Source organism: Manis pentadactyla, chromosome 11 (genome assembly GCF_030020395.1).
Source record: "Manis pentadactyla isolate mManPen7 chromosome 11, mManPen7.hap1, whole genome shotgun sequence".
Taxonomy (NCBI): domain Eukaryota; kingdom Metazoa; phylum Chordata; class Mammalia; order Pholidota; family Manidae; genus Manis; species Manis pentadactyla.
In genome coordinates, this window is record NC_080029.1 from 57,978,408 (window position 1) to 57,993,784 (window position 15,377).

General features: G+C 31.1%; 1 protein-coding gene across 2 annotated transcripts in view; it reads right to left on the bottom strand.

The window, feature by feature from the left end:
- Positions 1 to 5,744: 5,744 nt before the first annotated feature.
- Positions 5,745 to 15,377, bottom strand: part of LRFN5 (leucine rich repeat and fibronectin type III domain containing 5) — a 254,494-nt gene continuing 244,861 nt past the window's right edge. Inside the window, exons 5-6 of one of the 2 annotated variants that reach the window (XM_036881341.2) lie at positions 12,035 to 12,078; positions 5,745 to 6,266 (exon numbers count right to left, since the gene is read on the bottom strand). In XM_036881341.2, the coding sequence (XP_036737236.1) occupies positions 6,249 to 6,266; positions 12,035 to 12,078 (62 nt within the window). In that variant the 3' untranslated portion in view covers positions 5,745 to 6,248. The remainder of the gene's footprint in view (positions 6,267 to 12,034; positions 12,079 to 15,377) is intronic. The other variant, XM_036881345.2, reaches the window with a different exon arrangement.

Genomic DNA, 15,377 nt, shown 5'->3' on the forward strand with positions numbered 1-15,377 from the left:
AATTGAATAGGCCATAGTACCTGATCTCAAAGGAATTTCAAGTCTAGAGAGAAAGATGCATATTTCTATAAATAATACAGGATGACATGAACTTCTGGTTTGGGGAAGGTAATTTGAGTTGATGTGGTAAAGTACTGAGGATAGTTTCAAAATGAGACCATAAAGTCTGATGGTTCCATAATTGGAATTATTATTTGGGGCCATTATTAAATCTTCTTACTCATTTTAAGTATCACCATCATGAGTTGCTGTTTTTTCTCTCTCTTGTTCAGATGGTCACTCGATTCGTTTGTACTCTGCTCCCATACAACTATGGTTCTAAATTGTCTAAATTGGCATTGTCTTAATGTTTGTGCCCTTCCCAATATGTTGAAATCCAACTGCCTAAAATGACACTCTTAGGAGGTGGTGAGCCTTGGCGTGGTGCCTGGTGCCTAGATCATGAGAGTGGAATGCTCATGAATGGTATTAGTTTTATAAAAGAGGCTCCAGAGAGATCCCTAGCCCCTGTCACCATGTGGAGGGAGGACACAGTGAGAAGGTGCCAGCTAAAAGCCTAGAGGAGGGCTTTCACCAGAATGCAATCATATTGGTGACTTCATCTTGGACTTCCCAGCCTCCAGACAGTTAGCAATAAATGTTTGTGGTTTGTAAGCCCACCCAGTCTGTTGTAAGAACTGCTTGAATGAACTAACAAAAGCTGTCTACACATTTACCTACCACCTAAATATGAACATTTGATAAGGCATTAAATACATTTATTTTTAAGTATCCCCAGTGCACCATACCAACTCAGAACAAATTAAATGAACAAATGGTGCAGGACTGAACAAGTTTGATAAAGGGGATCAGAGATTTTGAAATCTTCCTTTTTAAATAGAGACCTTCTAGGAATTGATGATTCCCTGTGAATATTTTCTAAGCCACTCTTCTCAGAAATTCATTCAAATAAGAAGTTTCCATTCATATTGAACTAAATTTTTTATGTAAATTGTTTAATATAATAACTTATAACTTAATGCACCAATTTTATTTTAACTCAAGATGGAAAATAATTTGGACTCACTTTATTGTTTTCTTATTCTAGACCTTTGTACATCTCATATGCTCTATGGTCTTTAAATGATATGTTATGCCCTATATATATAGGTGCCCATGATATTTTTTCCTTATGAAGAACAAAAACAAGACAGATTAAAACAACTTTCTTGGAGACCTCAGGAACCATGACTGACCTGCATTTGTGCTGCACTGATATATTTATTTATGTTTGACTTCTGTATATTCACGTTTTGCTACTCAAGGTTATGATTTACATAGCATACAGATAAATTATGCATTATTTTGGAAAGTATTATAGTTTTCTTTCTTTTGTAGTCTCTTTTAATTTTTATGTGAGTACTCTGAATACTCATGGCAGACAGAGTTGTTTATGACCCACTCCCACTTTGCTAACCAATACTGAAAAGAAAATATCTTTGCTGGTTATTTGATTAAGTAGCATTTGGGAATGCTGGTTTGTGAGAGCAGGCTATGAGAGGTTGGTAATATGTTCACACCAATTTTTCTCAAACTCTTCCAAAAATAGAAGAGGAGAAAACACTTCCTAACTCATTCTATTCTAAAAGATTGAAATTTTCCTTTAATATCAAAACCTAGGAAAGGATGCTCATTTTCAGCAGTGCCATTCAATACTGTATCAGAATTTCTAGCCAGAATAATTACACAAGAAAAGGAAATTTTGGTCATATGGACCAACTGAACAGACTACAATATCTTGAATTAAACTCATACATCTATGGTAGACTGATTTTTGACAAACCTTCCAAGTCCACTGAATGGGAGAATGGGATTGTCACATCTAAAAGAATAATGTTCAACTTTTTCTTAAATCATATACAAACATTTACTCAAATATTTATCACTTAAGTATAAGAGATAAAACCATAAAACTCTTAGAGAAATGCATAGGGCTAAATCTTGATGACCTTGGACTGGGCAATGAATTCTTATATATGACACCAAAAGCAAAAACAAAAAAAGCATAATTAAACATTTTTGTTCCTACAAGGATAATGTCAAGAAAGTGAATAGATAACCTGTAAGAATGGGAGACAATATCTGTAAATAACATATCTGAGAAAGATTCAATATCCAGAATATATAAAGAATGCTTTCAACTCAATAACAAAAGATACTCTAATTTAAAAATGGGCAAAGGACTTGAGTTGACATTTCTCTAAAGAAGATAAACAAATGGACAATAGCACATGAAAAGAAGCTCAATATCATAAGCCATTAGAGAAATACAAATCAATACCACAATTAGATAAATGGCACCAACTAGGATAATTTTCAGAAAAATTGAGAATTACAAATGTGGAGAAACTGGAATGCTTATATGCTTACACATTACTTGAGTGAATGCTAAATGGTGCAGCCATGCTGTAAAACACTTTGTCAGTTTCTCAAAAACTCAACATAAAATTACCATATGACCCAAAAAATCCACTCCTTGATATATATCAAAAAGAAAACTGAAACAATTAAATATATGCCTGTATAGCCATGCTCACTGTAGCATTATTTACAATGCCCAAAAGGTGGAAAAAACACGTGTCCATCAAAAGATGGATAAACAAAATGTGATATGTATAGTCAATGGAGTAATATTCAGTCATAAAAAGACATGAAGTTCTAATACATGCTTTAACACAGATGGATCTTGGAAACATTATGGTAAGTGGAATAATCCAGACACAAAAATTATTGTATGATCCAACTTATATGAAATGTCCAGATTAGGCAAATTTACAGATAGAGAAAATTCATTAGAGTTTATCAGGGACCAGAGGGAGGAGGAATGGGTATTATTGCCTAATGAATACGGATTTTGTGTATGGAGTGATAAGAACGTCTTAAAAATAGACAGTGCTGATGATTACACAACACTGTGAATGTAATTAATGCTACTGAATCATACACTTAAAATAGTTAAATGTAAAATTTTATGTTATATGTATTTTCCACTACAATAAAAAAATGCTTTATAAAATATCTACTTTATAGCTTATAGCTACTGGATAGCTTCCGTATATATTATATATTTGTATATCAAAACAATTGTGTGCTGGGACTTTTACTTTGATTGTCTATAATATATTCTGCATCACTTGCATATTTAAATAATTGCAGGTGCCTTGATACACACACACTCGCACACACACACAAACATACACACCCTTTGGTAAGTAGATCTGTGAGATATCATTATAAATACATTTTGGCAGTTAAAAAAAGGACAGAAATAAAAATAGGATAAGTTCCTAGTACATACAAAACAGAATAAAAGAAGAAATGATCTGAATATACTTTGGACAAAACAAACCAGGAATGTGCCATAAAACATTCCATACATATATGAAATGGGATATTATGTAATTTAACAATGAAAATTTGTACAAAATTATCTGAGAGTTACTACTAAATTACAAATAATTGGAAAATTTATATTATTTGAATTTTCTTCCCATATGTTAGAATTCTTTCCATATGTCAGTTATTCTTTTCAACCAATTGTGGAATTTTATTACTAACCTTCAGTTCTACAGATTATGGATTTCAAAAATCACAACTGTAGATTTCCAAAATATTAACTCTGGTTTTCAGTCCATTTTCATTCCTCTCAAACTGTACCTATATTTTATTTCAAATATTTTTATTTTCTTGTATATGTACTTTTACTTGATGTACTTCATAGGTTATTATGTGTAAGATATGTCACAAATTGAATGATAAATATTCTTACTTATTACAATATATATTTTTAGCAACTAGATTAATTCCAAAATTACTCAGAAATGTAAAGGGAAAAATGGGAATGGTTTCCAATGTATGTCCAATAACCTTACAGTTGAAAATTTTACCATCAATTACACCATCCCTGTGACACTATTATATGTTCAGCTAAAAGAAATTGTTCCTACTTATCCTCAAAATATTATTTGTCACATTTTTGAAAAACTTTTATTTATGAATGATCATTAATCCTATTTAGTTACAGGTATACACTAGTTCTCTTATGTTCATAGTATAACTATCTGTCCATTAAAACAATTATTATTGTTTACCTAAAGAATCTGTTCATAAAAACAGTTGATTATTGTACACTTACAGAATCAGAGACTGGTTCTCAGTCTACTTCATAAACAACATTTCAAAACAAAAGAGAAAATATGTACACTGTGAGTGCCTGATTAATGTTGTTTAATGTGTGCATAAATGGAAGTTTTAGATTTAGGTGTAGGGGATACAGGGTGAAGACTTGAAGTGATTAAGTATAATTTTATTTCTAACACATTAAAAATAATGTTCCTTGGAACACAAAGCATGAGGATCCTACAGAGATGAAGAGGTCAGGCTATGTTATCATCATCAAGAAAAACAAAAATCAGACCTGAGGGGGTGAAGGATATGAAAGGATAAACAGGAAGATGTTCTTAAAGAAAAGTTAGCAGGTTTTCCTAGGACCCTGAAAAATTAAACACTGCATTGAGATCCAGGAAAGACATCTCTGTTCCTGACACTGTATTTGAGAAGAAAAGTTGTATACAACAGGAACAGATTTGCAGAGGCAATGATTATTGTTCAATTTATCTTCTTTTTGTCACCATAAACATTCATCATGCATATATCCACTTACACACACATAAATAGGATTGCTCCAGGGCATTAGAGTTGTCAAAAAACAGACAGAATGAAGTCAGTCACCAAACTTCACAAATTAACTACATTTCAACTCAAACCTGCTCCTTGTTTCAGGCATGCCCTGTGAGTGTCTGGGAATGAATGTGTGTGTGCGTACATGTTTAAATCATCCAGCGTAGTTACGCTCCTGAGCACAGATTTCCAGGACAGTATAATGATTGACATTCTATAATCTCCTTTTTGGATTGCTGGATATTTATAATAGCCTAAAGGATGTGGAATGGTTTACAGATTGACCTAAATTTTGTAATACACAGTTTTCTGGATTTTTTTAGTTTTAATTAATTTAAAAAATTTTTGAAGTACATGTTCCTTTTAATGATTGATTACTACCAGAACTGTCAAGGAACAGAAACAAAATCTCCGTTTTTGAGAATCTGAATGCAATTGCAACTAACAATGCTACTAATACTACTTTTTTTTTAAAACTTACTGCTTATACCAAATACGGTTATAAGTTTACATGCATTTTCATATTTTACAGTAACATTTTCTCCTGTAATAATTTGGGAGAATAGAGTAACTGGCCAAATTAACTCAGCTCTAAAATTTGAACTCAAGCTTGCTTGACACCAGAATTAGTTCTTAAATACTATTCTTGGATACTGCTTCACTATGATTGTATTAACATTCATTAGTCATGTAAGGTATCTTAGTATTTAGGCTGGTGTTAAATAAGATGTATGTTCTTCTCTATTTACCCTGGAATTGAGCAAAATTGGAGAAATGGGCACTTGTAATAAACATAAGGCCTAAAATGATTAAAACATTTTGCCCCAGCTCTCCAGAGAAGCAATGAATCAATTTGGGTTAATTACGATATGCCTACCTTGATGCTTTTTGAAGTTCCACTAGGAGAAGAGATCCCTTATCACTTTCTTACACTGAAGCATAAAATCCTGTAAAGTTATTTAAATAGCTGTACTGATTTTCCATAGAAGTAGGTATACTTCAGTCATGGAAGAAAGAGTTCCAATATTATAAAGTAATTTGTGATCCCTTAAGGTTTCTGCACTACAAAAATGTAAAATAGTATTATTAGTTCTTACAATCATCATTTCACCATTCAAACTTGAAGCAATGGATATTTCTACAAATCAGGCAATGTGCAAATTCTGTCATAGTAAAACATTTATTTTTTTAAAGTGATATAGATTATTCAAGATCTACAGTCTTAAGTCATGGATGTCAATGTAACATGAATTGATACAGAACTTGATGCCAATGTAGGCTTTTCTCTTTCCTTCTTTAAAAAAAAATATTTAGAGGCCAGAAAAAAAAATTGGCTTTAAAAAGGGATGAACCATGGTCTGATGGAGCCTGTTCCGCCAGTATCAGAGACTTCTGCTTCAACTCCTGTGGACAATTTCTTCCAGGACACCAGTTCAACAATTAGCTTTTGTGAATTGAAACATTTCTGAATTTTATCCAGTAAAAATATCAGTGACAACTTTTTTCAGGAGAGACAGAAGTGGTGCTCTTCAGATTAACTCCAGCCTCTGAAATGAAAGAAAAAGAAAAAGAAAAAGAAAACACATAGCTAATAAGATCATTGTGCTAGCAATCTAGAAGTTCTGAACCCTGAGCACCCAGATAGGAGCTTATTGCTTTAAAATGTAAGATGCACCCCTGCAAACTGTTTAGACATGCATCTCAGCTCTTAAAATGTTGCTTGGTAGTCTCAAATTGGTGAATATATAAAAGAATCTCATTTTTAAAAGAAATCAAAATATTAAGTGCAAATAATTATGCAGGTCAACGCCAAACAGTGAAATGAAATTTTCCCTTACTTTGGTTTTCACATTTATATTTGCAAGTTAAGAGAAGATTTTGTTCATCACTGCATTTTAATTTAACTTTTAACAAGTATTAATACCAATTTAAAAAATATGAACATAGAAGATTAAATTTGTTTACCGCATCTAAATCCCTAATTTTTAATGTGTTCTGTTGAAAGTTCTGTATCATATTAAATGTATAATATTTAACTGTACATTTAATGGTAGTATAGACTATTATTCATCTTTATTAGTGCTTCACTCATATAACAAAATAAGTGTGAAAACTGACAATAACTCACAAGCAAAAGCATTCCATAGTTAACAAGATCCGGAAAGAAAATAATATAATTATTTAAATATTTAAATAAATATAAAATATTTATTTAAATATTTAAATATTAAGTATTTAATAACTGAAAATATTTTTCCTTTATTATGGGTTCTTAATACTCATGAATTTAAGATATGTCCGTGAATTCTGTCTGACAAAGACGGAAAATAATTTTTGAGAAACATATAATTTCATACATATGAAAGGTAATTTTTCTTTTTCTCACTCAAAAGCAGTTACATGTTTACAAACTGGGGGTTATAAAATGTATGTCACAAATGAATTATGAAATGTAGATCCTTAGTTAACTATTGACTAGTCTATATCAAAATGCTGATGTAGAACATATTTGGATAACTTTATATGATAAAAGTATGCAAAATACTGTAGATACTTTAAGAAAATATTTCAGAATACTTGATAATCTGAATAAGGGAAGTTATTTTTGGCACAAACAGTAAGTTTTGAGAATTAAGCAGGGTGTTTACACAATATTTGAAGATTGTTAATAGATAATAGATTTGTATTTTATTTGTAAAAAATAATTACCTTGGGAACTACTGAAATGTAGATATCACTATAACACTTTACCTTTAATATTCTTAAGAAAAACTTCACAAAATCACTTTAAATTACAATGGAATATATCTAAATTGCTCTCTATTGTGTTCATAGCAGAGCTTATTTTTGTGAAGTTGGCTATCAACATGTTTTTTTATTTCTTTTTGTATTTCCAGTATGTTTCCTTTGATAGGAAAAAGATGTAATTGTATATACCAAAGTTCAAGTTTCAGGAAGCAGTAATATAGGAAAGACTAAGGATTCCTTGAAGAAAAAGTACAGTATAACTAGTTGCACTTTGGAAATAATGAATCCTTCCAGAATAACAAACTTTAATATCAAATTAATGATATTATAAGCTTATCTTAGATATACATATCTAAGAGAGATTTTAATTCAATTTCACTCTAGATGATGTTATTGACAAACTGGAATTATGGCTTACATAAAAACTGTTAATTTTGAAGATTGGGAAATAGCAAATAGTTTTGGGAACTACAGTGTCAATTTTTCTGCCCAGAAGCTACTATCATTATTGAAATAGTGACATAATATGAGACTGAATAAACATTAGTTTATGTAGGATATTCAAAAAACACTTTTTACTTTACTTATCAATAGCCAAGTTCTTACAAAGATTCCCTGAAGATCTAAATATGGAACACAAAATTACAAGAGCATCACAAAGAAAGAAACAAAATAGACTAATTTTATGAAGTGTTACAAGACTGAAAAATAATGAATTTTTTTTCCAGGTTAGGTTCCAGAATTTTTTGGTAATAATTCTCATTTAATAGTGAAAAGGTGTCATGCAAAATACTGTAGACAGTCTTATTAATAGTACTACAAAGAAAAGAGGAAGTTAAAGTTACCCTAATATTAAAAGAAGAAAAAATGTTGAGATGTTGAATGGACTTTGGGAAAATGTTGTCACTGCCCTTACTCTGAACAAAGGATTTGTATCCTGTAGTTAGGATATCTAAGAAAGAAACAAATTATTTCTAAATGTTATCGTTGGCACTAAGGTTCTATTTTTTTGATTTTCTGTAATGTTTAAATACATCAACAGGTGTGTTCTAATTATTAAAAGTTAAATATTTTCTACATATGTACTGTTCTACTACTCATTATTTATTTTATTGACTTGAAGGGAATATCATAGAAGAAAAGAATACTAAAAAAAATAATAATTTGTAGTGGTCATTATTGCTAGGAAGTAACATTTGAAAGTTATCTGGATCATATGCCTATGTTTGCTTTTATGTTTAGTTCTTATTTCATATATTTTCTTAAGCCTGGATTTTTCCCATAGTTATTTAAATGGTGCTGTTTATTTATGATCAACATTGCTGATTTTTTATTCATTTGTATATTTATAGTTTCTCTAAAAGAACTGGACTTTTTCATGGGAATTGTACTTATAGCAGAGATTTTATGACAAAGTTTACATTTTTAAAATACTTCGATACTAAATATAAAGTAATTAGAAATCAAATTTACTGAAATCAGGAAGCAATTATCTCAAAGGGTGGTGCAAGCAATTGCAGAAAAAGTGGTATTCTTTGTGCATGCTTAAATACACACAATGTACACACATTCTGTTGGTCTGAGTATGAAAAATGCTTTTTAAGAAATTTTACTTAGGGCATTTTTAGTATGAATGCAAACTAGTCAACTAGTCCTATTTTAACTGCCAAATATGGCATATCAATTGTTACCAGGTATATTTTAATCATTAAAATATTTTCAAACATAAGGTTAATATATGTCAGTACTAGTTCACTTGTAATTATCACTAATTTTATCAATGACTCCTCTCTCCCCTTTGATCTCAATTTATCTTAATGTGATTGGAATCTTATGATTTATTATAGAAAGATCTTATGTGATACAATAAATATTTTAAGTTAATTCATATTTCTAAACATTTGCAGAAGAGCCTTAAGGAAAAAAATTGGCAGGCAGCATATTCTGGCTAATAGAAATGAAATGAGTGCATTAACTCTTTGATCTCAGTAAAAACATCCTGTTAGCAGATAACCTCAGTATAAAGAACACCCAAACCACTGACTGGATGCTGTTATATCAGGGACTGTGGTACAACCAATTTAATTGTGTTGCTTTGGAAACACTTTCGATATGTTACAAAAATGTGTTGCAAGTTTTTAGCTTACTTTTACTGACTATATACATAGGGAATATTATAATTTAATGCAATGGGCAGGATCCAAATTTTTGGAAAATAGATTTTGCCTGTGGAGAGACAAAGACATATGTTACCAACTGCAGGAAATATAAGCTTAAAATAAAATTTTATATCTTTCCCCCTCCCTGGCCCCAAAAAAGAGCTGAGAAGCTGTGAGCACAAGGAATCTCTGCCAGTTCACTTCCTCACTTCATTCACTTGTAGGAAATTACTGCTGACAGTATGAAAGGCCATGATAAGACTAAGAGCACACAGGTCGCAGTCTTTTCAAAGGGGCATTGGTGTTTGGTTATGCTGACAGTTGTAGAAATGATAGGGTTGCTATAACAGAAATCACTTACCAAGTTACACTGAGATCATATAGAGACTTAAATCTGATAATAGAAATGTAGCAAGGAATTGGCTAATGAGTAGAATGATGTATTGGCACTAAATTTTGTTAAAATTATTCTTTGTGATTTATTTTTCTTGCTAAAGCTTAGAGAAAGGAAAAAAAATAGCCAAAGAATGGAAGGAAAGCTTCTATGACATGAAGACATATTCATTTGTTTCATAAAGGGAACTAAAGAAAGGCTCAGCATGAATTTTTTTAAAACATAACATATTCCACACATACATATTCACAATGTAAATCTAATACAAAACACACATGTATACACATGAATTTATTACATACAGAAATGACAAATCACTTAAAGATTATGTACCAGGTTATTAGTATTTGTTTCTAGGTGGTGGATTATGATAGATAATCACTATTTAAACTCTATTTTCCAAAGTTTCTATTATTAACGCTGATTACTTTATGACAAAGTCAGTGTTAGAAATCCTACGTACTTCATTGGCAACCCCATGCTATCTCGAGTAGTACGCAAACTCCCAAGGAAATTACTTTCCCCTAAATTCAACTTCTGGCAATGTGGTAAACAAATAAACACAGCAATAAGTAGCAGGTCCCAAGAAATGTGAATATTTTTGAAATCACTTTAATTGGTAACTGAAAAACTCCTGCTTCCAAGTTTTGATAGACCTTTTAGCAGGACTTCCAAGTTTTGATAGACCTTTTAGCAGGACTCTCCTGCTTCCAAGTTTTGATAGACCTTTCAGCACCATTCTGGATCATGCTTCTGATAGTTTAACCATTTACTTACTGATCACTTTCTGAAGATATTCTCTTTCAGAACAGCTAAGTTCTTTTATGTTCTTAAAAGTTCTAAGAACTTTTAAGTTCTTACAATGAACTTTTAAAGTTACATGATAAATGAACTTTTAAAAATAAAACAGAGAGGGAGGTGGGGGGAAGAAGGAAGAGAGAGAGAAATAAATAGAAGTTAAGATTGAGAAAGAAGCAGGGGGCAGTAGTAGAATAATGCACCTTGTGCAGGTCAGTTCAACACACAAACTATGTGCCAGATACTGTGCTATTGATGGTTTCCAGTGAGCCATCTTTTCATTTTTTGTAACATAGGAATAGGATCTTAAGTTCAGTAAGGAAATGATGCATGAGAAAACATTTTGCTTGATTCAGGAATGGAACTCATTAGGGGAAACCCTGAATGACTGCCCAAGTTATTGTTATCTTTTACATTTGAAACATTAAAAAACAAGATCCTATTTTTACTGCCAATGAATAAATCAGTGGCCTTTTCCAGAACTTTAAAAGCAGATATTTTTATGTGCCAAACCTTAAGCAAATGGCTGATGCTTCCAGCTGTTTGAACAGATTGCTAAAGTGCTAATCTGCTCTGGAAACACACTTCCTGATCCAATTAAAATACAGGAATCAAACACTTATTTGAAACTATCCCCCTCCACCCCAAATGAAGAAAAACAACAACAACAACAACAAGAGTAATTGGTTGCTGACAAAAGAAATACCATGAATATTTCATGTGTAGTCTTTTGCTTCATTTTATAGCGGCTTCATTCATTTTAGATAACAGTGAAACACTTCTGTTCATCCACTTTCAATGATGCATAAAGTATCATCTCAGCCCCTATTAGGACGTGGAGGTCAAGGATAGGAGTGAATACATTCTTACAAAGCTACTGTATTCACACTGGGAAATATTTGTAAAAATACACATTATAACATTCAAGACTACATGAGTGACTCCATAGTCACATTAGTATTCCCTTTATTCATACGATATGAATCAGGAATGTTCAGTTAATCAGAAATATGTCTAAATTTAAGAATTGGAAATTCACTTAACCAAACTGAACTTCTGTCATCGCTGCTGAGCAACGAATGAGTTTTAATGGAAAATTGTTTTAATGGAAAATTTCAACAAGTTTACATAAGCTAGCAAAACAAAAATTAAAAATTCATCTATAAAATATATCCATTTAAGTGCTGAAGTATGTGGCAGGTAACAAGTATCTCACCTGTGTTTCCTGGACAATCTGGTCAACATTAGTCAGCAAAGCATCTGGGAATAAAATTTTCAGTGTCATGAACAATTCATTTTTTAAGAAACAGACCCTAAAATACTTCTCACTGAAATCTTGATAAGATTCCTCTTAACAAAGATTTATCTAGATTTTTTTTCTAATTTATCAGTTCCTGAGTTAATTTTAATTGACTTCTACTACTTCATAGTCCTGTATGGCTACTTCTTGATACATGATACTATAAGGGTAGAATTTTTAAAAACAATATTTTAGTTAATAAAATGAGTAATTATTAATATGAATGCACTTTTCCTGGAAGAGTTCAATATGAAAATCAGGCTTCTATTCATTTACCCTAAAGTTAACATTTCAACTACAGAACTGCATATGATTTATATCAAAAAAATACACCAAGGCAAAAAGAATCCAAAATTGAAATATAGTTTCACCATATTCACCACGCAGAGCATAAGATCATCTTTTACAGTATAGGTCATTATTCAGTAACCCCCAAAATGATAGCATCTTTTATCAAGTACCAGCTTATGCTTATATAAAACAGCAATGTTCTAAATGCAAACATTCTGCCTCTAAATGTCCATATGTATGTGCCAATTGTCTATAAATATAATTATATAGTCCTGCATAGCACACATTCAATTTCTTTCCAAAATGTCCTCTTTTTAAGCAAATACTCATAGTCATTAAAAATTGACACAGTGACAGGAAAAAATGAGGTGTCTAAAGAAGTTCTCAGGGTTCACAGGTGAGTGTGATGAGAATAGCACAATTTACTTTTTTATAAAACCTCCAGCACAAATATTCATATAAATTTACAATAGCTTCTGGAGATTAGGTTTTACATGAATGCAGTAACAAGACATGTTCATGTTATACAGAAAAAAATGGTTAGAGTAAGTTACATTATGATAGAGCCCACACAGTATTTCACAAGCCCCTTCATATTACTAGAATAACTATTTTTTGGACATATTGTGGAGCAGAATCACAATATCTATCTCATGTTTCAGGCAAGATTAATATACATCTACTTCGTAACATGAAATCAAAGGGACTTCATGGCTTCCCCCTGAATTTGAAAATAAGTTTTTTTTTTTAAATTCATGAATATAAAGTCACCTATTTTAAAGAATGGATGAAATTAGATGAGTTGTAGAGAGAGCCAGCTCATTTTAATCTAGATTTGTCACATTAGTTATGATCCATGTTGCAGAACACAAAATTATGATTTAACTAATTAATTTATAAGTATACATATTAATGTATTTATATCTATATATATAGATATATAAACACATGCAGTGTATGTATTTTATTTAATGGTAACTTCAGATCCCCAATTTTGACTTTGAAATAGCTAAAGAAATCAGAAGATAATGGTATGCTGATTATTTTGTTATACTGAGTACTTGTAATATTTGATCAAATTTCAAATGCATTAACATTACTTTAATGAGGTAATTTCATACTTAAATATACTCCTTCTTACAAACTGTTACAGTCTATGTCCCCCCACTTCAGATAACAACACATTTTTCACGTCTTAATCACCATAATATATTTGCCATTTTTTTCTACATTAAGTGATCTGTCCTGCGACAAGAAGGATCATTCTGTTATAAAAAAGCCCAACCAACCAACCAAAAAGCAAAACAAAACCTCCAAAACCTGACAAAACTAATTGTATTTATAATCCCAGCATGTATTTATCTAGCATTAGTAGAAAAGGACTGACTAATCTGAAAAATAGAGAATGCTCTGAAAGTATGATAAAATTCCAGTCATTAATTTTGGTTGTTTCCTCTTTTCTTTATGAAATTTTAAAAGTGAAATATCTCTTAGCAATAAACTGAATTCCACATTTAACTCATGAACATTATAAAGTAAATTATTATTATTTTTACTATTATCAACCAAGGAGGATAAGAAAAATATCCTTTTCCCATCCAAGCCACCTCTGTGCTAAGTCCTTTCCCAAAACACTTCACACACACTCACACGCAGAAGCACCCACATACACTGTTCACATAGAAAGACAGCACTCTTCATGAGACATAAGGGATGGCTGAGCAAGGGAAAGCGCATGTCCGCATTCTATCGAGTATAAATGAACATCGCTTTCTTAGCATAATAAAGTGGAATTGGAATTCTGCCATATCAAGAAGGAAATGGGCTTATATCTGCAGTCTTAGAAAAAAAATGCACCATTTACCTTCATATACTATGTACAAGATGCTCTATGTTTTCAATTTTTTAAACTATTAGCACTTAATTGTTTCTAATTTTAAAATTGTGAATAAACAGGGGAGAAAATATTAAAATGTAGGAATTAAAAGGCGATTGATGGGAGCTTTGTGATAACTGCTCTATTAATATTTTTAGTTTTACAAATGAAATATTTAGTTTTATTTCAGTAATACAAGCAAATAAAATAGTTAAAATTTAGTTTGGAAGTGAATACTTCATGAGTGCCTTAAAATGAAATAGAAAATACTTCAAAAAAAGAGATAAAAATAGATCCCTATAGGCAAATAGTATAAATTTAACTTTTAAAAATTCCTTAAATTCTTGTGGAAAAAGTACAGACTATTGAGATATGAGACTTGTTATGTTTACAGATGGCTTACAATAGTTCCAAAACTTATATTCTAATTTTTGTAGTAATAGAGACCCTAGCAAGCAGCTAAAATCACGTGCCTTAAAGCATAAAATAGCTTACTGTGACCTCAATTTAGATAACTACATTTAATGGTTGTAAAAATACATAGAAAATAAATTGGCCACAGGAGGGTGTCACTATATCTAATTTAAATTATTGTATTTAATGTATTAATCTATTAATTTAATGGATTAATTCCACTTCTTTCTGTAGATTAAAAATGAATAATGGACCTCAAACCAAACTTTGTTTCCTTCTAGGATTTCTGAGGCAGCTTTGGATGCTTCATTACCTCTTTACGGCATTCAGACATTACATATATTTTTTAAAAGACCTACTTTAACACTAGTTTGACACTTTTAAATTGGTGGACAATTACCCAAAGGAAACATAAACAACACAGAAAATACACAGAATTTAAAAAATACGTTTGGGTAAACATCTGTAAATATATTGTTTGTTACTTCCTTTTCATACTGAAAAAGATGAAACCATGGTGTAGAATGGCTAAAAATGAAAACAGTTAAGAACAAGAAACCAAAAACAATATATATAACTTATATATAGTCAGCAACAAATAGCAAACCATGTGCTCTGGGTCACATATAACCACAGCTGGTTAAATGAGGAATGCAAAAAATGTCAGAAAGAAGAAAA